This window comes from Cetorhinus maximus, chromosome 5 (assembly GCF_964194155.1).
Source record: "Cetorhinus maximus chromosome 5, sCetMax3.hap1.1, whole genome shotgun sequence".
NCBI classification, from domain to species: Eukaryota; Metazoa; Chordata; class Chondrichthyes; order Lamniformes; family Cetorhinidae; genus Cetorhinus; species Cetorhinus maximus.
This window is the reverse complement of record NC_135883.1, coordinates 166,280,591-166,304,980: the sequence shown is the minus strand read 5'-3', so window position 1 is coordinate 166,304,980 and position 24,390 is coordinate 166,280,591. Positions and strand designations below refer to the sequence as shown.

Sequence of the window (24,390 nt, the reverse complement as noted above, 5' to 3'; positions counted from 1 at the left end):
TAATACAATTAGCATTCAATGCAGACATTTATTTTGAGCTGTACAGCCCGAGGGGCTCTCAACAGTTCCCAGCCCCTTGGTGCACTGTGGCAGAAAGGTCTTAGACAGCGACCTTTCCCCATTGCGCCTTTGCGGCGGCTGCCCCAAGCTTTAGTGCGTCCCTCAGCACGTAGTCCTGGACCTTGGAATATGCCAGTCTGCAACACTCGGTCGGGGACAACTCTTTGCGCTGGAAGATCAACAAGTTTCGGGCAGACCAAAGAGCGTCTTTCACCGAGTTGATGACCCTCCAGCTGCAGTTGATGTTTGTCTCGGTGTGTGTCCCTGGGAACAGCCCGTAGAGCACAGAGTCCTGTGTCACAGAACTGCTCGGGATGAACCTCGACAGAAACCACTGCATCTCTCTCCAGACCTTCTTTGCAAAGGCACAATCCACAGGGAGGTGAACAACGGTCTCGTCCCCACCACAGCCACCTCGAGGGCAACGTGCAGAGGGTGTGAAACTCCTGGCATGTAGGAAGGATCTGACGGGGAGGGCCTTTCTCACCACCAGCCAAGCTAAGTCTTGGTGCTTGTTGGAAAGTTCTGGCGATGAGGCATTCTGCCAAATGACTTTAACAGTCTGCTCGGGGAACCATCCCTCAGTATCCACCCTCTCCTTTTCCCGCAGGGCCTCTAAGACGTTACGTGCCGACCACTGCCTGATGGACTTGTGGTCAAAGGTGTTTCTCTGCATAAATTTTTCCACGAGGGACAGGTGGTACGGCACGGTCCAACTACTTGGAGCATTCCGCAGCAGCGTGGCCAGACATTAACATTAACATTGGCCTTGACATTAAGGCAGCATTTGATCAAGTGTGGCATCAAGGAGTCCTGTGAAAATCAGAATCAATGGAATTCAGGGATTGGGGGGGACGCGGGGGGGAGGAGGAGGAAGAAACTCTCCACTGGCTGGAGTGGTAACCTATCACAAAGGAAGGTGGTTGTGCTTGTTGGAGGTCTTAAGAACATATGTATTAGGAGTAGGAGTAGGCCAGTCGGCCCCTCGAACCCGCTCCGCCATTCAATAAGATAACAGCTGATCTGAATGTAACCTTAACCGCACAGTCCTGCCTACCCCGGGATAACCCTTCACCCCTTTGTTAAATCAAGAATCTATCTAGCTCTGCCTTAAAAATATTGAAAGACTCTGCTTCCATTGCCTTTTGAGGGAGAGAGTTCAAAAGACCCTCAACCCTCAAAAAAAATTTCTCATCTGTATTAAATAAAAGGCCCCTTATTTTTAAAAAGTGACCCATTGTTCTAGATTCTCCCACAAGAGGAAACATCCTCTCCACATAAACCCCATCAAGACCCCTCAGGATCATCACTGTAGGAATTCCTCAGGGTAGTGTCCTCGGCCCAACCATCTTCAGCTGATTCATCAATGACCTTCCTTCCATCATAAAGTCAGAAGTGGGGATGTTCATTGATGATTGCACAATGTTCAGCGCCATTCACGACTCCTCAAATACTGGAGCAGTCCATGTCCAAACTCAGCAAGACCTGGACAATATCCAGGCTTGGGCTGGCAAGTGGCAAGTAACATTCACGCCACACAATGCCAGGCAATGACCATCTCTAAAAAGAGAGAATCTAACCATGGCCCCTTGACATTCAATGGCATTACCAACCCTGAATCCCCCACCATCAACATCCAGGAGTGTACCAATAGCCAGAAAACTGAACTGGACTAGCCATATAAATACTATGGCTTCAAGAGCAGGTCAAGAGACTAGGAATCCTGTGGCGAGTAACTCACCTCCTAACTCCCCAAAGCCTGTCCACCATCTATAAGGCACAAGTCAGGAGTGTGATGGAATCGTCAGTCAGATGAGTGCAGCTCCAACAACAATTAAGAAGCTTGGCATCATCCAGGACAAAGCCGCCCACTTGATTGGCACCCCATCGACAAACATTCACTCTCTTCACCAACAACAAACAGTGGCAGCAGTGTGTACCACCTACAAGATGCACAGCAGAAACTCACTGAGGCTCCTTATGGCAGCAACTTACAATTCCACAACCTCTACCATCAAGAAAGACAAAGGCAGCAGATAAATGGGAACACCACCACTTGGAAGTTCCCCTCCAAGCCACTCACCATCCTGACTTGGAAATATATCACCATTCCTTCACTGTTGCTGGGTCAAAATCCTGGAACTCCCTCACTAACACCACTGTGGGTGCACCTACACCACAGGGACTGGAGCGATTCAAGGCGGCAGCTCACCACCACTTTCCCAAGGGCAATTAGGGAATGGCAATAAATGCTGGCCTAGCCAGCGATGCTCACACCCTGTAAATAAATAAAAAACCACAATCACAGTCGAGCACCCCTTCCCATTCCAATTTATTCACCTAAAAAGACAACGGGGCTACAATTGCACAAACTTATTCTGAATACGAAGCAATACAACACATGTTTTGGGGTAGAGGGGGAAAGGAGAGGAACACTTTGGTCCTCTTCCCCGTCTGTATTTTGCTCCTCTATCAACCACCCCAACACAATAGGCTAAGATTAAAAACTCACCTGAAAAACAGAGGGCAGAAACACTAAATTACACATACGTGGTTCACCTTCAAATTAACTTGGTTCATTTACAATTCAGTCTTTAATTAATTAGATCCACTGCAAGTCTGGAATGAGAAGAGTTTAGTGCAGTGACTTGCAAGCAGATTAATAACAGCAACCACCCATCTCAGGAGACGATGTATTGCGTATGTCACTTTTGGACTGAACAGTCAGTTGTGGTTGTAGAGGCCAATTCATGAGTGGTAGTCCCTTCCACAGATGAAAAGTGCTGGCAACGGTCGACCATCTGGTTACTTCTTTTGTCCTCTGTTTGCTTCTTCCACGTCCTTGACTGTGCGCTTCCAGGCACTCCAGTCAACAGCAAGGGCTTCCCATCCCACTGAACTCGAGGTCTCACTTACAGACATCCTTGTATCACAGGACCGTAGACCAGGTCTTTAGGGATGTGACCATCATCCATTCGGCTCACATGACTCTACCAACGGAATCGCCACTGGTTCAAGGGCAAACATGCTGGGGGCTCCTGCATGCTGATGTACTTCCATATCTGGCACTCTGGCTTGCCAGGAGATGCACAATATTCATCTCAGGTAGCAAATGTGGAAACTGTTCAGCTGCTTTTCTTGGCTTGCATAAGTTGTCCATACTTCACTGTAAAGGAAGGTGCTGAGCACATAAGCCTGGTAGACAGGGCTTTGCATTTTCAGTTTGTTGTCGGCCCGCACTCAACTCTAACACAGCTGCAGCCCCAGCAATCCTGGTATTGATTTCAGGGTCGAGGCAGATTGCTGTAATTGATGATCCAAGGGATGTGAAACTGCTGACAAGTCTCCTGATGGAGGTTGACAATGTTGGTGGCTACACCCTGGCCCATAACTTTGGTCTTTCTGACATTAATCGTCAGTCCAAACTCCTTGCAGCCCCAGGAGAGCCAACCTACAAGCTGTTGCAACTTCAGTATGGGATGCCAGCGCAGCAATTGAATCATTTTTCTCCAACTGTCCCCCAAACACAAAATGGCACTGTGCACCAAATGCGATTTCTGGTTGTACAAGAACAAGCTTTTACATTAAGTTTACTACAAATCTCCCTCTAAGTAAAACGTCAGTCACTTCTAAGGGGGTGACTTGCTCCCGTACCTCTACCATAGACACCCAGGTTTGCAGGGAACAATTTCAAATTTTACAGGTAACACAAGTGTTGTGAGCTATGAGTCAGACAGTGATAAGTTCCAAGAGGACTTAGGAAGGCTGGTGGAATGGGTGGGCAAGCAGCATATAAAATTTAATGCAGAGAAGAGTGAAGTGATACATTTGAGAGGAGAGGCAATATAAAACAAAGGGTATAATTCTAAAGGGAGTGCAGGAGCAGAGGGACCTGGAGGTATGTGTGCACAAATCACTGAAGGTGGCAGGGCTGGTTGAGAAAGTGGCTAATAAAGCATACAGGAGCTGGGCTTTATACGTAGGGGCATAGATTACAAGAGCAAGGAAGTTAGGATAAACCTTTATAAAAAATAACACTGGTCTGGCCTCAACTGGAATTGAGGCCAGATTCTGGGAACCATGCCTTAGGAAGGATATGAAGGCATTAGAGAGCGTTCAGAAAACCCTCCACCACCAAACCACATTAGCAGCAGTGTGTACCATCTACAAGATGCACTGCAGGAATTCACCAAGGCTCCTTAGACAGCACCTTCCAAACACACAACCACTACCATCTAGAAGGACAAGGGCAGCAGATACATGGGAACACCACCACCTAGAAGTTCCCCTCCAAGTCACTCACCAGCCTGATTTGGAAATACATCGCCGTTCCTTCACTGTCCTGTATCAAAATCCTGGAACTCCCTAAAAGAACTGTGGGTGTACCTACAACACATGGACTACAACGGTTCAAGAAGGCAGTTCACCACCACCTTCTCAGGGGTAACTAGGGATGGGCAATAAATGCTGACCCAGCCAGTGAAGCCCACATCCTGTGAATAAATAAAGAAAAGATTCATGAGAATGGTTCCAGGGATGAGCAATTTCAATTGTGTGGATAGTTCAGAGAAGTTCTGGTTGTTCATCTAAGATTGAGGAAATTTGATAGAGGTTTTCAAAATCATGAAGGACCTGGACAGGGTAGATAATTATTTAAGGTAATTGGCAAAAGGGGCAGTGGCAATATGAAGGAAAAAGTGTTTATGCAATGAGTGGTTAGGATCTGGAATGCACAGCCTAAGGCTGTGAGGTGGAGGCAGATTTAAATCAAGGCCTTCAAAAGAGAAATGAATAATTTACCTGACAGGAAAAAATTTGCAGGAAACAAAAGTGGGTGAGTGCGACTAGGCAAGCTGCTCTTGCAGAGAACCAGTATAGCCATGACGATCCAAAACAGCCGCCTCCTGTGTTGTAACCATTCCATGATTGAGTACGGGGCCATTTGGGAGCACCTAATACTCAACCATGACCTCCTGATAACATGGGCCACAGTCAGTAGTTAGAGCTGGACACTGCATTTGTGCTCAAAGGGCTATGGTGCCAGACAATATTTTAAATCTGTTATGACACAGCAGTTGGTAAAGGCTGAGTTATTTAAAATCCCAGAGGGAAACTTTAAACAACTGTCATAACCTATATTTTCAATCGGTATGTTTCAGATGCAACTCTGAATTCAGAAATAAAACCATCAAGCCTCCAGAGGTTTTTTCTATAAATTAAATTGAACATTTATTAATTTTACACAGTATTAAACACATACACATCTACAAATTACCATAATAACTATTAAATAAATCCCCAAATTAATCACTCCTAAAATCCTCACCAAGGCAACAATAACCCATAGACTTTAAACAGACAACAGGCAAAGCAAATATTATCTTAAGAATTCAAAATGCGGTCCTTTTCAATTTGGTTCTTTTGCAGACACTGTGGTAGGCTTACAGGCTGCACAGATATTACATGCTTCTGACTTCCACACACAAAACTCTTCTGTATATACCTTGCCTTCCCTTTGAACGTAAACTCTCACCATCACCAGGCCCTTTGAACTCCACTTCTTCTAACAATAAAACCCTTTTCATGATACTAATTTTATTATAGTAATATAGACATATTGCTTGATGTCTGCTAGCTAGGTGCAAGATTTCACCCCCCAATCATTGAATGGTTTATTCAATAAAATGCAAATGCACCCTCTACCTTACTGTTTACATTTCAAAACTACTATGCATCAAAGCATCCAGACTAAACTGGCTTTAATCCAATTAACACACACACAGACACAGACCCTACTACAAGTCCAATTTAAATTAAATTCCAATAACAGTACATACATAAAGATCTCTTCATGACAAAATCCATGAATGATAAAAACTCAAACGCACTAAAACTGTAATTCACGTTGTTTCCTGCTGCAATGCCCCCAGAGTCTATTTTGTTACTTAAGACAGAATCTGAAGAACCTCAAATAATGGCTAGCTCACTGATAAGCATTTGTCTTATGTAATGATTTTTTTTGTGCTGCCACAGTATTTCAAGTCACTATAGCAGAATGCATGAAGCACAAAATTAACCCTTCACACAGTCCAACAAAAAGCTGCAAATTTTGATTTGAAAGTTCAATTTAGACTGTTAACTCTAATCATGTGTCAAAAGCATAGTATTGGCTCAATGACTCATTTTAAGAAATAATCAAGCTCAAAATAATTAGCTGCAGATCAATAGGATAAAACAAAAAACTGGCAATCAATGCCACCTTTTAATGGTGAGAAGGAAAGAAAATGCCGAAAAAAGCTGCTAAAATTTTGAATTAAAATCCTGTCTCCTCAAAATAAATGAAACGCAAGACTGTGCGTAGAAAAAATTAAACATTTACATCAGAAATTACTATTGCCCAAATTAAAAAACTTGTACTTTGCTGAATGAATTATGAACCTTATTTTAAAATTCTTTCCAATATACAGTATTCCATTTCACCTGCCAAATTTTAGCAGAGCACATAAAAGACGAATTGACAGAATCCTTATAGTCAAGACACGAGCACAAAACATGCTTTTTCTCCAACTTCGTTTCAATTTTATTTTCCTCCACAAGTGCGTTCCTTTATTCCCACAGCCTGACATTAAAGATCCTTATTGACTGATCAGTGTAGAGTTACGAGCACATTTTCTAGTTTATATTTCTGGTTCTGAGGGCTAAGTTCCTAAATGGTCAGCGTCAAAATTACTTGAGTACTATAGCTGCAAGTCTTTGGCATGACAATTGCCCTCCTCTCTGCGGTTATGGCTGAGGGCTGTTTCCAAGTTGCAATTATATACCAGTTATAATTCAGCAGTATGGCTTGCATTAGTTTGTTCTGCAGCACAATCCACTATTGACTCTAGAATCACTCATGCTCCTTCTCTCCTAATTAAAAGCATACCAAGCAATCTTGTACACATTCATCATTCACATAATACACAGCATTACTTGAGCTCACTAAAGTTCATTGATCATCAGCATTCTCTGACTTTCAAACTACTGAACATTTACAAATACAAGTGCAAGTAGACATCCAAAAAGGGGAAAAAGGACATGACTGCTATACAAGTGTCTCCCAACCACATGATGGGATATGATAAATTGAGAATAAACTCTTAACCCCACCCACCCAGTCATGAAACAACTATTTCCAGAAAATATTACACACAGCACACAACACATCTCCCATTATACTTTACAACGCATCCCGTTAGCAGATGAAATAGAATGGAGACCACCTCATTAAGGAGATGATTTTGACCAAAGAAAATTTCAAACTTTGCCCATGAACATCCTAACTAAGCTACCAGTGGCCAAAACTGAACTGGACCAGCTATATAAAAACTGTGGCTACAGAGCAGGTCAGAGGCAAGGAGCCCAACTCCTGACTCCTCAAAGCCTGTCCACTATCTGCAAAGACACAAATCAGGAAGTGCAATGAATACTCTCCACTTGCCTGGATGAGTACAGTTCCAGTAACACTCAAGCAGCTCAGCACCATCCAGAACAAAGCAACCCCATCCAGTACAAAGATTGGTACCCCAGCCAGGATCTTAAACATTCACTCCTTCCACCACCAACACACAATGGCAGCAGTGCATACCATCTACAAAATGCACTGTACCTTCTAAGCCCACGACCACTGCCGTCTAGACTGCACCTTCTAACCACACAACCACTGCCATCCAGGAGGACAAGGGGAACACCACCACCTACAACTTCCCCTCCAAACCACACACCATCCTGACTTGGAACTATAATCGCTGATCACAGGGTCAAAATCCTGTAACTCCCTAACAACACTGTGGGTGTAACTACACCACATGGGCTGCAGCAGTTCAAGGCTGCAGCTCACCACCACCTTCTCATGCGCAATTAGGGATAGGCAATAAATGCCGGCCTCACCAGCAATGCCCACATCCCATGAATGAATAAAAATACAACCTTGGTTAGACCGCACTTGGAGTGCTGTCTGCAGTTTTGGTCCCCTTACCTTAGGAAGGATATTATTGTCAAGAGGGGGTGCAACAAAGGTTCACCAGACTTGTTCCTGAGATGGCAGGATTGTCCTATGAAGAAAGATTGGGGAACTGAGCCTATATTCCCAAGAGTTTTGAAGAATGAGAGGTGATCTCATTGAAACCTACAGAATACTTAAAGGGATAGACAGGGTAGATGCAGAGGAGACATTGCCCCTGGTTGGGGAGCTTAGAACCAAGGGGCACAATTTCAAAAATAAGGGGAAAGCCACTTAGGACCAAGATGAGGAGCATTTTTTTTTTTGCTCAGAGGATTGGGAATCTTTGGAATTCTCTACCCCAGAGGACTGTGGAAGTTCAGTCATTGAGTATGTTTAAAGCAGAGATTGGCAGATTTCTAAATGCCAACGACAAAGAGAAATGGGGACAGTGTGGGAAAAAGGCATTGAAATGGATGATCAGCCATGATCATTTTGAATTATTGAACTGCATCAGCTTGTTTATTGTACAACAATTGTGGTTAACTGCATGCAGGAGGGCAGTATTGATTGGGTTGTTATTATTTGAGCATATATAAAAAGAGACACTTGCCCTTTAATGTTTAACGCTGTAGTCAAAAGAGTATAAAGAGATACTTTGTGACATTGGGGTGAGGGTTGAGGCATATACTTGATATATTTCATGCTGTATAAATCTAAGCTCAGTAAAGATTGGCTCTGGTTTCATCTTTTACCAACTGGCTTTCTGAAGTTTAAAAACCGTCACCGTTTGAATCAAACTACGTACAGCACCTGAACATTAGTTTGATCTTTCAAGATTGCATGGAATAGTAACTATTTGGAAGTTACTGTAAAATCACCCAATTAACCACAGACCCAATGTGTTGCAACTTTCAAAACTAAACTTATTAACCTGGTTTCACACATTTCAAGGACTGTCTACAGTTTCAAAATGGCAAATTAGCCACATATAACAAACCACAGAACCTTTAAAAGCACAATATACTCAGAATCAGCTAACAGTTTTCAAAAAAAAAACCTCATCTCAGTACTGATCAAAATGATCACATATCAAGTGACCCAAGTAAAATATAACTAGATGCTTCACTGGCAACAAGCCAATAGAATTCTAGAAGAATGAAACTCAATGAAACAGATATAACTGAGCACAACAAAAACAGAATTACCTGGAAAAACTCAGCAGGTCTGGCAGCATCGGTGGAGAAGAAAACAGTTGACGTTTCGAGTCCTCACGACGTAGGCTCAACCATTTTCAGGCGCTTCATCATCTACCTTCACTCCATAAGGCCAGAAGTGGGGATACCCACTGGTAATTGCACTGTGCTCAGTATCGTTTGCAACCCCTCAGATATGGAAGTAGCCATGTCCATACGCAGCAAGACACAGGAATATGGGAACAGGAGAAGGCCATTCAGCCCGTCAAGCCTGCTCTGCCATTCAATACGAAAACAGTCCTACGTGGAAGAAGCATTCCAGCTTATATTTCACCTCTCTCCTAACTATACTTCAGTTCTGCAGAAGGGTCGTGAGAACTAGAAATGTCAACTGTTTTCTTCTCCACCGATGCTGCCAGACCTGCTGAGTTTTTCCAGGTAATTCTGTTTTTGTTTTGGATTTCCAGCATCCGCAGTAGCTTTTAGCTTTTTGTTTTTATAACTGAGCACAGTCTGTCTGCAATTTGACCATAAACTTACTCAAAGTCCGGTAACCCCACAACCCTTTTCGGCTAGTAAAAGCTCGACACTGATGGGAGTGTATTTACCGATCGTGGTGTCACAATGCATTGGCAATGCATATGCACTAGTCAAGCCAAAGTCAGTTTACTCATGTATAAAATTGTTATGAATCTTAACTCATGTTACTGCTGGGCAAGTCAGGCCCCAGGGTGGAACCTGGCCTGATCGATCCTAACTTTTAATTTTTCTTTAGAAACGTGGAGGAAGGCTACTAAACAGAGTCACAGGAGTCTGATGAACTTTTAACAAAAGAATAAAGCATTTTTTGAAGAAAAGATTTACTATATTACACTACTCCTTCACCCCAACTGTACCTTCACAGATACAAATTCAAACTCAAAGATAACACAAGTTAGAAAATCTTATACTCATGTTCAAAGCATACAGCCCATGTAAACTAATAGGTGAACTGCGGTCACACAGACCACACTCCAAAACTAAGTTTCTACGGATTTCTCGTCAACCCCCCCAGACACTCGTCACACATCAGCCAACCGGTCTGACTGAAACACCGTCTTTCTCACGAGGGTGACCAATCTCCACACTCAAAGAACATGCTTTGAAATTCTCTCCCAAACGATGCTCTCTCTCAGATGTCTTCAACGAGGATCCACCTCCAGGGTTTCAACTGCTCTTTCCAAGATTCCCTTCCCCTGGATTTCTACATGCATTCAAGCTTCACCTTTCTCACACACACAAGTATTCGGCTGTGCCAAGCAAAACACCACTGCTCCAAAGGCCTGTAGTAAGGAGTCACCAACTTTCAGCTGTCTCCTCAGACCTTCAGGCTTCTTGCAAGCCCACATCATTCAAAGCCTGCTCCTGCAGCTCTGCCTCTTTAATTCGGAGCCTTTTCCTTTGCTCCTCGCTCTTAACTTCACTTAACAGGATCTGTTTCAGATTCCTGTCCTTGTCCCTTAACTTGACTGTCTTCCTGGGACCTTTATCAGTCCCACCCCATCCACTGCCGGTTTTGGTCGTCTTTATTTTGGGACATGCTCCCAGTCCATTTCCTGTGTCCAGCTTCTTCTGGCATTTTCTTCCAAATGGCTCTCTTCTAGATGACCCTCTTGTCCCGCTGTTTCACTTTCTTCCTGGTTTCCCATCTGTGGTGTGCAGGAGCCCACTTGTACCCGCAGGTTATGATCATGCAAGAAGTGGAAATCCAGGGTTAAATGAAAGCTGAAGTTGTCAGGAAATCTTAACGGATCGAGTAAGAGCTTTGCAAATATGGTTACAGACTAGGATGAAGCTTTACTGCACCTAATACAAAGTTTAAGAACTGAAAGTCAGTGTGCATCCCGAGAGGCTTGTATTCCAGAGCTAGCCACACTTCTTGACCAAACTGTTCTAGTACAGCTACAACACTGCCATCTACCCAGGTCTGCCCTACCCAAATAAAGGACAAATCCAATCATCGCGCCTTCAGACACCTCTCAATCATCAGCAAACCAATAGAAAGGGTTATGGACAGTGCTATCAAGCAGCACTTACTCACCAATGCTCCATTTGGTTCTGCCAGGGCCACTCGACTCCTGACCTCATTATAGCCTTGGTCCAAACAAGGACAAAAGAGCTGAACTCCAGGAGTGAGGTGAGAGTGACTGCCCTTGACATCAAGGCAGCATTTGGCCGAGTGTGGCATCAAGGAGCCTTCGCAAAACTGGAGTCAATGGGAATCAGGGGGAAAACTCTCCACTGGTTGGAGTCATATATAGTATAAAGGAAGATGGTTGCAGTTGTTGGAGGTCAATCGTTTCAACCCGAGGACATTATTGCAGGGGAGTGTCCTAGGCTCAACCATTTTCAGGCGCTTCATCATCTACCTTCACTCCATAAGGCCAGAAGTGGGGATACCCACTGGTAATTGCACTGTGCTCAGTATCGTTTGCAACCCCTCAGATATGGAAGTAGCCATGTCCATATGCAGCAAGACACAGGAATATGGGAACAGGAGAAGGCCATTCAGCCCGTCAAGCCTGCTCTGCCATTCAATACGATCATGGCTGATCAAACAATTCAATGCCTTTTACCTACACTATCCCCATAACCCTTTACGTTATTGCCAATCAGAAATCTATCAATTTCTACCTTAAACACATTCAATGGCTGAGGTTCCACAGCCCTCTGGGCAGCGAATTCCAAAGATTCACAGCCCTCCAAGTAAAGAAATTTCTTCTCATCTCAGTCCTAAGTGGCATCCCTCTTATTTTGAAATTGTGTCCCCTGGTTCTAGACTCCAACCAGGGGAAACATCTTACCTGTCCATTGCTTTAAGTATTTTGTAGGTTTCAATGAGATCACCTCTCATTCTTCAAAACTCTAGAGAAGACAGGCACAGTTTGCCCAATCTCCCTTCATCAGACACTCCCACCATCCCCAAAACAAGTCTGGTGAATCTTTGTTGCACTCCCTCTATGGCAATAATATCCTTTGAGATAATGGGACCAAAACTGCACACAGCAGTCCAGGTGCTGTCTAACCAAGTTTCTGTACAATTGAAACAAGACTTCACTACTCCTGCACTCAAATCCTGTTGCGATAAAGGCTAATATTCCATTAGCCTTCCTAATAGCCTGCTGCACCCACATGCTATCCTTTAGTGACTTATGGACAAGGGCACAAAAACAGAAAATGCTGGTAAAACTCAGCAGGCCTAGCAGCATCTGTGGAGAGAGAAACAGAGTTAACACTGAGTCCATATGACTCTTCTTCAGAGCTGAAGAGAAATGGAAATATGATGAAACTTATACTGTTTGAGAGGGGTGGAACAGGTGAAGCTGGGGTAGAAGGCCAGCAATAGGCGGGGACAAAGGAGAGATTGACAAAGGTGTCATGAATAAAAGGGCAAAGGGAGTGTTAATGGTAGTGGTAAGGGCTCAAAAAGGTGCTGATGGTGGCATAAAGACAAGTAAGCAGAATGTGATAATAGCAGAACTAGGGTAAGCACTGTGAAAGAACAACATGGAACAAGCAACAGTTGGCCCTTTTGGGGGTGGGGTGGGTCCCAGAACTGGTGCCAATGCCTCAGAAATCTGATGCTCTTCCTCCTACACCAGTTATCCAGCCCCATATTTAATCGACCAATCCTCCTATTCCTATGCTCACTAGAACGTGGCACTGGGAGTAACCACAAGATTACTGCTCAAGGTCCTGTTTTATAATTTCTTTCCTAACTCCCTGAAATCTCCTTTCAGGGCCTCATCCCTCTTCTTACCTATTTCGTTGGTAACAATATGGACAACGACATCAGACTAATCACCCCCCCACCGAAGGACGTCCTGCAGCTGCTCCATGATATCCTTGGCCCTGGCACCAGGGAGGCAACATGCCATCCTGGAGTCACGTTTACTGCCACAGAAACACCTGTCTGATCCCCTGACTACAGGATTCCCTATCGCTATTGCCTCTGCATTCTTTTTCCTCCTTCACAGTACAGCTGAGCCGCCTGTGGTGCCACGGGCTTGGCTCTAGCTGCACCACTCTGAAGAGCCATCGCCCTCATCAGCTTCCAAAATGGAAAATCAATTAGCAAGCAGGATAGACTCAGGGGACTCCTACACAACCTGCCTGGTTCCCTTAGACTGCCTGGCAGTCACCCATTCCCCCTCTGGCTGTGTGCTTCTGACCTACAGTGTGACCACCTCCCCAAATGCGCTATCCACGCAGTCCTCTGCCTCCCGGATGCACAACAGTGACTCCAGCCATTGCTCAAGTTCCAAAACCTGAGCTCAAGCTTGTACAGCTGGTGACACTTCCTATAGATGTATTCGTCTGGGACACATGGTGCGTCCACGACTTCACACATACCACAGGATGTGCACTCCACTTGGCCAAGTTGACCTGCCATCCCGTAACTCTAAAAACTATTTATTACACTTAAGAGTAAGTAGAACTCCTCCCTAGAGTTGAGGCCTGGGGAAGATCAGCCATGATCTTGTTGAATGGCAGGGCAGGCTTGAGGGGCCAAATGGTCTACTCCTGCTCCTATTTCTTATGTTGTAATGTTCTAATAAATTACTATTAACTTATCTTTACTGCACTTACACTAACTTTATCTTAGTTTGGCTTACTCTATTTCACTTTGACAATTTAAATTTTACTTCCCTATTGCTAGTGTTCCTTCTGAAATCCAAGTAGCTACTACTTTATAAATGACACATTTTTCTAGTTTTAAGCTATTTAAACACACTCCCTAACAGCAGCTTCTCACCAACCAATGAGCTTACAGTTTTCCTGTGGTGTTACTTCTGGATTTTTTCAAACTCAGCCTGTTGCCAGAGTAGAGGAGTCCCTTGTGGGTCCAGCTGTCTCCGCTCCTGGAAGGTGAGTGAAGGCCGAGCCTCGCCCTCTATTTATCTGCTGCCCGAGTAGAGGTGTCCCTCTCAGGTCTGGCTGTTTCCACTCCCGGAAGGTAAGACATTATTTCCGAAAGGCATGGACAACATTCAGGCACCAACTCCAATAGGAGAAACTAACGATCTCCCCCTGACGTTCAAGTAGCATTACCATTGCTGATTCCCCCATCAGAAACATCCTGTGAAATCATCATTGACCAGAAACATAAAAGCGCCAGCCACAAATACTGTGGGTCAGAGGCTGGATAGTCTACTAGTAACTGCTTAACTGGCTATTCTGCAAGAAGCCTGCTTGACTAGCACCCCATTCATTATCTTGAAGTCATTCCCTTCACCACTGGTGCACTGTAGTTGCAGTGTCTACCATCTACAAGACGCACCCGAACAATTCACCAAGGCTTCTCCGCAGCACCTTCCAACCCACAATCTCAATTGCATGTAAGGACAAAATCAGCAAGTAGATGGAAACAATACCTGCCAGTTCCCCTCATGTTTCTAAACTGTCACTGGGTTAAATTCCTGGAACTCCCTTCCTAACAGCACTGTGGATGTACCTACATCACACGAACTGCAGTTCAAGGGCGATCACCACTACCTTCTCAAAGGCAATTAGGGATGAGCAACAAGTTCTGGCCTTGCCAGTGACACCCGCATCCCATTCATGATTAAAAATGCTGTTTTCGACTCATACCCTTTAGATTTCAAGCTGTATTGCTACCCTAACATTGATGTCCAACTAAAAATCAAGAATTAACCAAAAGTAGAATTATCGGTGTAACCTTAGATACAGGTAATTTGCTGATGTGCAATTTCCAAAAAAGGCAAAATACCAGTTAGCGTATTATCAACCAGGCAAGTAGTGTAGGCTTGTATTATTTAAGACTGAATAAAACTCGGTATACAACTCCAGCTTAGTGAGAAGCGATATTAATTAACTTGAATAAATTGTTCCATGAGGTAACAGAAGAGGTTGAAGATGATAATGTGGCTGATGTGGTGTATATGGACTTCCAAAATGTATTTGATAAAGTGCCACCTAACAAGCTTGCCAGCAAACTTGAAGCCCATGGAGTAAAAGAGAAAAAGTGGTAACTTGGATATGAAGTTGGCTGAACGATAGGTAACAGTAGCAGCAAGTGGTTGTTTTTTTGGACTGAAGGAAAGTAATATACTGGTTTCCCCAGGGGCCAATATTAGGATCACTGCTTTTCTTATTTACATTAGTGACCTAGACTTAGGGGTGCAGGGCATAATTTCAACATTTGCAGATGTTCTGGAATTTACACAATCTGGAAGCATTGCGAACTGCGAAGCTAGTGATAGATTTCAAAAGAATATAGACAGGTTGGTGGAATGGGTGGACACGTGGCCAATGAAATTTAATACAGAGAAGCGTGAAGTGAGGCATCTCGGTAGAAAGAGTGAGGAGGCGCAATATAGAACAAGTACAATTCTAAAGGACTGGCAGGAACAGAGACACCTGTTACATAGATACGTAGACAATTCATTGAACGCAGCTGGACAGGTTGAGGAAGTAGCTTAAAACAGCCTAAGAATCCTAGACTTTATATAAGTGGAGGCATAAAGTAAAAAAGGAAGTTCCGATGAACCTTTATGTAACACTGATAAGGCCTCAACTGGAATGGTGTCTTCAATTCTGGGCACCGCACTTTAGGAAGGATGGGAAGGCTTTAGAGGGTGTAGAAAATATTTACAAGAATGCCCTTCCAGGGACGAGGGTTTTTGGGTATGTGCACAGACTGGAGAAGCTCGGGTTATTCTCCTTGGGGAAAGAGAAGGTTGAGAGAAAATTTGATTTGAGGTGTTCAAAATCATGGAGTCTAGTCACAGTAGAAAGACGGAAACCATTGCCATTGACAGAACAGCTGAGAATCAGGGGATGGTGGTTGGCAAAAGAACCAATGGTGATATGAGGAAAAAACTTTATGTAAACACAGTTGAATGGTGAAGGTGCAGAATGCACACCTGAGAGATGGTGGAGGCAGATCCAATCATGGCTTTCAAAAAGAAATTGGATAAGCACCTAACTTTTTAATTTATTCTTACATGGGATGTGGGTGTCACTGGCAAGGCCAGCATTGTTGCCCATTCCCAACTGCCCTTGAACTGAGTAGCTTGCTTGGCCATTTCAGAGACAGTTAAGGGTCAATCACATTACTGTGGATCTGGAGTCACACGTAGGCAGGCCAGGTAAGGATGGCAGATTTCCTTCCCTAAAGGACATTGAACGTAAGAATCAGGAACAAGAGGCCATCATTCAATTCGATCATGGCTGAGCTGATTGTGGCCTCAACCCCACATTCCTACCTACCCCCAATATCCTTAGATCCTTGACTAACAAGGGAGTCTATCTACCTCTGTCTTAAAAGTATTCAAGCAGATGGGCTTTTAATGACAATCGATGATAATTTCATGGTCACCATTACTGAGACTAAGCTTCAATTCCAATTTTTATTAACTGAATTTAAATTCCACTAGCTGCCGTGGTGGGATTTCAACCCATGGCCCCAAAGCATTAGCCTGGGCCTCTGGATTGTCCAGTGATTTTACCATTGCACCACCATCTCAGTGAAGAGAAAAAATGTAAGGTGTTTGGGAAAAAGGCAAAGGAGTGGGGCTAGCTGAGCCAGCAAGGGCATGACAGGCCGAATTAATCATTGAATGGTCTGTTTCTGTACTGTAACCAAAATTTTACAAGTGCCAATGTACATCCAGAGAACTTTACAAATTTACTTATCACTCCAGTGTGTCAAAATAATGCTAAGGCCCAAATAAAAGGAGAAAATGCTGTAAATGTTCATCAGCATCTGTTGGGAGAAACAGAGTTTCAGGTCAATTTCCTGTCAGACCAGTATTTTGCTTTTATATTAATGCTGAATCCAATTATGAACGCAATGCTCATAGAGATCTAACTAAACATCTACATTTGTGCAGGTACAATACATGCAAGAGAGGGTTAGTTAGAAATGCAGTTCTTCTGCAACAGGCCATCTAAAATCTTTGTATCACAAACCCTGATCTACTTGGAGTTAAGCCATATCAAATTGAGGATAATGTGTTAAATGTTAATTTTTGTGTGTAATTATAATACAAAATGATCACGGCAACATTCATAAATTAAGAATTTCAATAATTACATGAGGTGCGTGAAATATCTGGATTCATAAGTTACATCAACAATCCTCCCTCAGATTCAATCAGGTGGCAGAATATAAACCACAAACATTTTTGTAATACACAAATGTACAATGGCAATAAGCATGATTCACATGTTTTAAAAAGCACTAAATAGAGTGCTACAGTAAAGTTACCCTATGGACAACTGGAAAAGGTACTTGGGAAACTTGGTCATGAGTGACAGCTGAATACAACAAAAACACATTGGCCCAGATGTACGACCAAACCTGCATTTCACAACAGCCTGAAATGAAATAGACAAGTACAAATTATAGTAATTAAAAATATGCAATAAAATCAACATGACTGCTGGAAGCAATTCAGTTTTGAGGAAACCAGTCCTTCAGCCTTTCCAAATGGGAAAGCATCAACACAAGGAACACAGCAATAAGCACATGTCCAGAAATGCAATTGACCTTCCTGCTCATTTGCACAAAAACCTTCAGCCCCACTTTAATTTGCATGCAACTAACTCCACTGAAAACATTCATAGCCACTGTACTGAAAACACATTCCAGGTGTTCACTTCTTCTCACTCAGTGCCATTTAGAATCCCCATCACCAGAAGTTTAAATTACATTTAAAACAGCAAAAGAATAACCTTATGAGATCCGACATCAAAAATGCACGTGTGAAGCACTCTTGCATTTATCATTTTCTGAAAAGCTGGTCAATATGATTATCTGGTCATCATATTGCTGCTTGCGAATTGTTCGTTGGACTTTGCTGTGTGCAAATTGGCTGCCATTTCTTACAACTGTCGTTTCATGCCAAAAAGCACTTTGGCTGTAAAGCACTTCGGAATGTGGTGACATTGTGAAACCTTCTTTCTAAATGCATTTTTCTTTCAAAGTGTGCAAAAAATTTTCACAGATGTAAAATGAGACAGAAATTAACTGAGTCAAGGAAGGAGATTTGTAGGGTGATCAAAAGCTTGGTCAAAGATGTGGGTTTTTAAGGAGAGCCTTATTAGCCGAGGATAGAATACAAGGGAGATTATGTGAGGACTGTATAAAAAACCTGTTAAGCCACAGCTAACGTACTGCATACAGTTCTGGTTACTGCATTACAGGAAGGAGTGTTCACACGAGAGAGCATAGAGAAAATTTACATGGATGCTGCCAGGGAGAGAGAATTTTTGCCATGGGGAAAAATTAGACAGACTGGGTTTGTTTTCTTTTTAACAGAGGAGGCTATGGGGAGATTTGTGAGGGGCCAAGATAGAGTGGTAGGAAGGATGTACTTCAGTTATCAGAAAGGTCAATAACTTGGGAGCCAAGATTTAAAGGATTTAGTGGAAGGATAGGAGGGGAGCAGAGAAGAAATTATTTCAGCCACAGGAAGGTGGGGCCTGGAATTCATTGCCTAAAAAGGTGGTAAAGGTCAGGGGAAAATCATGATCTGAACACATTTAAACACTTGATAGACATTTAAAATGCTGTAACCTACAAGGCTATGGAACAAGAGCTGGGATTATGCTGGATAATTGTTTTGTGGTCATCACAGATACAACCAGCCTCCGTCTGTGACGTAAATTTTCTACACTGGAGAAAGAAAGGGAGGCAGAGCTTAGGTGAAGGGAAATGCAAAGTGTGGGGCCCCGAGAAGCTGATGGCACAGCCACAGTAGTGGGATGAAGTGAGGGAATGTCCAAAGCACCACTGAAGAAAAACAAAGATTTTCTTTCAACAGAGACCTGACTTGCATTTTTTATACCTTAACTCAGGGTCTGCTCTTGTCTGATACAAATCTACGAAGAAGTGTGACAGGTTTTCCTACGTATGAAGAAAAACATATTTATATAGCGGTTTCCACAATCTCAGGTCTTCCCCAAAACACTTACAGCCAATTAAGTACTTTTAAAATAGTTGTGGTAATGCAGAACAGCAGTCAAATGTCTCTCAACCCAATAATCTTTTAGCAAAACAAAAACAGAATTACCTGGAAAAACTCAGCAGGTCTGGCAGCATCGGTGGAGAAGAAAAGAGTTGACCTTTCGAGTCCACATGACCCTTCAACAGAACTGAGTGTAGTTAGGAGAGGGGTGAAATATAAGCTGGTTTAAGGTGGGGGGGCGGGGGGAGAGAAGTTGAGGGTGGGGTGGTTGTAGGGACAAGCAAGCAGTAATAGGAGCAGATAATCAAAAGATGTCACAGACAACGGTTCAACGGATCCTTTTACCCACCTCCAATATTCTCCCTCCACCTGGACCCCTCCCTCTCGATTCTTACCTTCTCTTGATCTTTTCATTGAGAACTGTCGGCATGACATTAGCCGTCTCAATTTCTCTGCTCCTTTCACCCATTCTAATCTGTCTCTCTCTGAACTTACTGCACTCCGTTCTCTCATGTCCAACCCCAACATTGTCATCAAACCCGCTGACAAGGGTGGTGCTGTTGTTGTCTGGCGCACTGACCTCTACCTCGCAGAGGCTGAGCGTCAACTCGCAGACACTTCCTCCTACCTCTCCCTGGACCATGACCCCACCACGGAACATCAAGCCATTGTTTCCAGGACTGTCACTGACCTCATCTCCTCTGGAGATCTTCCTCCCACATCTTCCAACCTGATAGTCGCCCAACCTCAGACGGCCCGCTTCTACCTCCTACCCAAAATCCACAAACAGAACTGTCCCAGCAGACCGATCATGTCAGCCTGTTCCTGCCCCACGGAACTCATTTCTCGTTATCTTGACTCCCTTCTCTCTCCCCTTGTCCAGTCCCTTCCCACCTACGTCCGTGATTCCTCTGACACCTTACGTCACATCAACAATTTCCAGTTCCCTGGCCCCAACCGCTTCCTCTTCACCATGGATGTCCAATCCCTCTACACCTCCATCCCCCACCAGGATGGTCTGAGGGCCCTTAGCTTCTTCCTTGAACAGAGGCCCGAACAATCCCCATCCACCACTACTCTCCTCCGTCTGGCTGAACTTGTTCTCACACTGAACAATTTCTCCTTTAACTCCTCTCACTTCCTCCAAATAAAAGGTGTGGCTATGGGTACCCGCATGGGCCCCAGTTATGCCTGTCTCTTTATGGGGTATATGGAACATTCCTTGTTCCAGTCCTACTCCGGCCCCCTCCCACAACTCTTTCTCCGGTACATCGATGATTTCTTCGGTGCTGCTTCATGCTCTCGTCGGGACCTGGAAAAATTTATTAATTTTGCTTCCAATCTCCACCCCTCCATCATTTTCACATGGTCCATCTCTGACACTTCTCTTCCCTTCCTTGACCTCTCTGTCTCAATTTCTGATGTTAGACTGTCCACCAATATCCATTACAAGCCTACCGACTCCCACAGCTACCTCGACTACAGCTCCTCATACCCCGCTTCCTGTAAGGACTCCATCCCATTCTCTCAGTTCCTTCGCCTCTGTCGCATCTGTTCTGATGACGCTACCTTCAAAAACGGTTCCTCTGACATGTCCTCCTTCTTCTTTAACCGAGGTTTTCCACCCACGGTCGTTGACAGGGCCCTCAACCGTGTCCGGCCCATCTCCCGCGCATCCGCCCTCACGCCTTCTTCTCCCTCCCAGAAACATGATAGGGTACCCCTTGTCCTCACTTATCACCCCACCAGCCTCCGCATTCAAAGGATCATCCTCCGCCATTTCCGCCAACTCCAGCATGATGCCACCACCAAACACATCTTCCCTTCACTCCCCCTGGCGGCATCCCGTAGGGATCATTCCCTCCAGGACACCCTGGTCCACTCCTCCATCACCCCCTACTCCTCAACCCCCACCTATGGCACCTCCCCATGCCCACGCAGAAGATGCAACACCTGCCCCTTCACTTCCTCTCTCCTCACCGTCCAAGGGCCCAAACACTCCTTTCAAGTGAAGCAGCATTTCACTTGCATTTCCCCTAACTTAGTCTACTGCATTCTTTGCTCCCAATGCGGTCTCCTCTACATTGGAGACCAAACGCAAACTGGGCGACCGCTTTGCAGAACACCTGCGGTCTGTCCGCAAGAAAGACCCAAACCTCCCTGTCGCTTGCCATTTTAACACTCCACCCTGCTCTCTTGCCCACATGTCTGTCCTTGGCTTGCTGCATTGTTCCAGTGAAGCCCAACGCAAACTGGAGGAACAGCACCTCATCTTCCGACTAGGCACTTTACAGCTTTCCGGGCTGAATATTGAATTCAACAACTTTAGATCTTAAACTCCCTTCCCCCATCCCCACCCCGTTTCTTCCCCCTCCCTTTTGTTTTTTTCAATAATTTATATAGATTTTTCTCTTCCCACCTATTTCCATTATTTTTAAATCTACAACTAATACCTTGTCAGTCTTTCCACCCCACCCCCACTAGAGCTGTACCTTGAGTGTCCTGCCATCCATTCTTAATTAGCACATTCTCTTAGATAATATCACCACCTTCAACACCTCTTTGATCCTTTTGTCTGTGACATCTTTTGATTATCTGCTCCTATCACTGCTTGCTTGTCCCTACAACCAGCCCACCCTCAACTTCTCTCCCCCCGCCCCCCACCTTAAACCAGCTTATATTTCACCCCTCTCCTAACTACACTCAGTTCTGTTGAAGGGTCATGTGGACTCGAAACGTCAACTCTTTTCTTCTCCAACGATGCTGCCAGACCTGCTGAGTTTTTCCAGGTAATTCTATTTTTGTTTTGGATTTCCAGCATCCGCAGTAGTTTTTTGTTTTAATCTTTTAGCAATGTTGGACAAGGTATTAATATTAGTCAGGTCAGCACAAGGAAATCGCCTGATAATCTTCAAAATAGCACCACTTTAGGGGGAACATGGGACCTCAGTCTGTCTAATCTAAAGGATGCAATCTCAGACAGTACAACACTCCTCAACTTGGATTTTGTGCATGTCTTTGGAATGGGAGGTGAATCCTTAATCTTCTGATTCAGAGGTAAGCGCTCTGCTACTGTGACACAGCTGACAGAAATCAGGAGCAGGCTTCTTATCATATGTCACTTTGGGAAAATCATGATTTTGTTTCTTTCTAGTCGTTAGCTACTTAGACAAGGATCCATAATTGTCCTTAACTTTTATGTTCACCTTCAAAACTGCACCCTGGCAGAAAGTTACCATACAAAAGCAAAATGTTGCAGATGCTAGAAATTTGAGAAAAGAAGTTACTATACAAAAGCAAAATGTTGCAGATGCTAGAAATCTGAGAAAAAGAAAAACCTTTCAGATTGTGACTTTTCATATATTAAAGTTACCATTGTCAGGGAAGGGCAAGAATTGCAAAAAGCCTTGAGCATTACTACTCACATGTCACTTTTCTATGTGTGAAAAGGTCGAGCTCTCTTGCATGTGTTTAGCTGTGAAAACGACTACATTGAAACGTTAGAGTTGAACATCCAAATCTAATGCCTCAGATTAAGTACTAAAGAAAAGTGAAATTTTTTAATTGGTGTTGAAAGTTGTTAAATGTGTAAGCGTCCAACACTGGTGAACGAAACTAAAAACAAATCCAACTTTCTACACAGCAGCTATTCAAACCAGTAAGAGACATCACCCCTCCCCCGACCACGAGACTTCCCAATTCTTCAGGAAAATTATCCCAATGAAAATCGCTGAGTACAGTATTTTATTCCTCAGTTACCACATACTCTGGAATGCACCCCACGAAGAGCAAGTCACAGCGCTCTAATATATTGGAGCTCGAAACTATTTAAAAGGACTGAAAAGTAAAACTTTCCAAAGCCCCATTTAATGACATCTGGTTGTAATCATCATACAAAAATTACAAAGCGCAGGTTTAACCAAGATACAATCCCACTTTCTTTTTAAACCCCAAAAGGACACCTCGATTTAATACCATTGCACTTGAGAACGTTCGTCTTTCCCGAAAGTCGCAATTTAAAACATCGAAGCTTAATTAGATTCACGATCTGCTCGTTTCTCCTTTCCTGGGGGGTTATAAAAATGTCTCAAACACGCACGGGCAATTTTAACATAGCTTCAAGCTGCATCAACAGCGAGTTGCAGAAGGGAGAAGTTCTTTAAAAGATGAGGAGAAAACGTCCCACGCTCACTTCAGCAACTCCACAAAGTATCTTTTTAGTTGTTTAAATACACGGACAAAATCATCTCCAATTCCTGAGGTTTTTTTATACGAGTTCAAACTCCTCCATCTCCCAACAGCCCAGGAAAAACTCAATCCCTGCAGTTTTCTTAAACCCCACCCAACCAGACTCGCGGCAACCCACCCAGGATGGGATTTAACAAATTTGCATCTCGTCCTTTTTTTCAAAAGGCAGACTCCCGCCGGTGATTTATTATTTATTATCCCTGCCCGAGGTCCCCTCACTTTACCTTGCGCCAAGAGCGCCGTGGCCCCAAGAACCGCCGCCGTCCTCTTCGCCATCGAAGATCCGTAAGCCAGCTCCAAGAAATACATGGAAAAGGGAATGGACGGAAGGAACGAGAGAAAGGCAAAACCAGCTTATTTTCTTCTTATCGCTCCCAGTCGGTCGCCTTTTATTCGGTGCTGTGCTTTGCTTTCTCTGGCATTACCATCCTCCGGCAGCGCTCGCGCTCCAAGCCGACCCGCGAGCGAGTGAGCGGCCAACGAAAAAAAAAACCGCCACCACCAGCACCAAACCTGCTCACCGGAAACAGCCCAGAAACAGCTTGATTGATGGACCCTCCGACCAATCGCCGCCCGCTCCTGAGGCGGGATCAAAAGAATTGTCCAATGAGGATTTTAAAAGGACGACCGGCTGCTTCCGGTTGGATGAAGTTTGGTTGCATGGTGACTGGTGCTTTGTTAGTGAGGGGAAAAGGTGAGTTAACCGTGAATGTTGAAGAGGTGCAATAATGACTTGGGACAAAAACTATCAACATCTGAGCCCATAGGTAATCTGTATTCACTCAGATTTTCTTGAAGATAAATAGTTCCTTGACTTGAATCTTTTGAAATCTCCAATATTTTATGAATGTCAGTTATTTTCTATCAGTCCCGGTCAGACTTCTTAAATAAAAACTTGAGGGTGTTGCCCGCTTGACAACGGTCACTCCAA

General features: G+C 44.0%; 1 protein-coding gene across 2 annotated transcripts in view; it reads right to left on the bottom strand.

Moving 5' to 3' along the window:
- Positions 1-23,966, bottom strand: part of LOC144681065 (inactive tyrosine-protein kinase 7-like) — a 317,600-nt gene extending 293,634 nt beyond the window's left edge. For both annotated transcript variants that reach the window (XM_078542773.1, XM_078542774.1), the window contains exon 1: positions 23,684-23,966. In XM_078542773.1, the coding sequence (XP_078398899.1) occupies positions 23,684-23,768 (85 nt within the window). In that variant the 5' untranslated portion in view covers positions 23,769-23,966. The remainder of the gene's footprint in view (positions 1-23,683) is intronic.
- Positions 23,967-24,390: the final 424 nt, after the last annotated feature.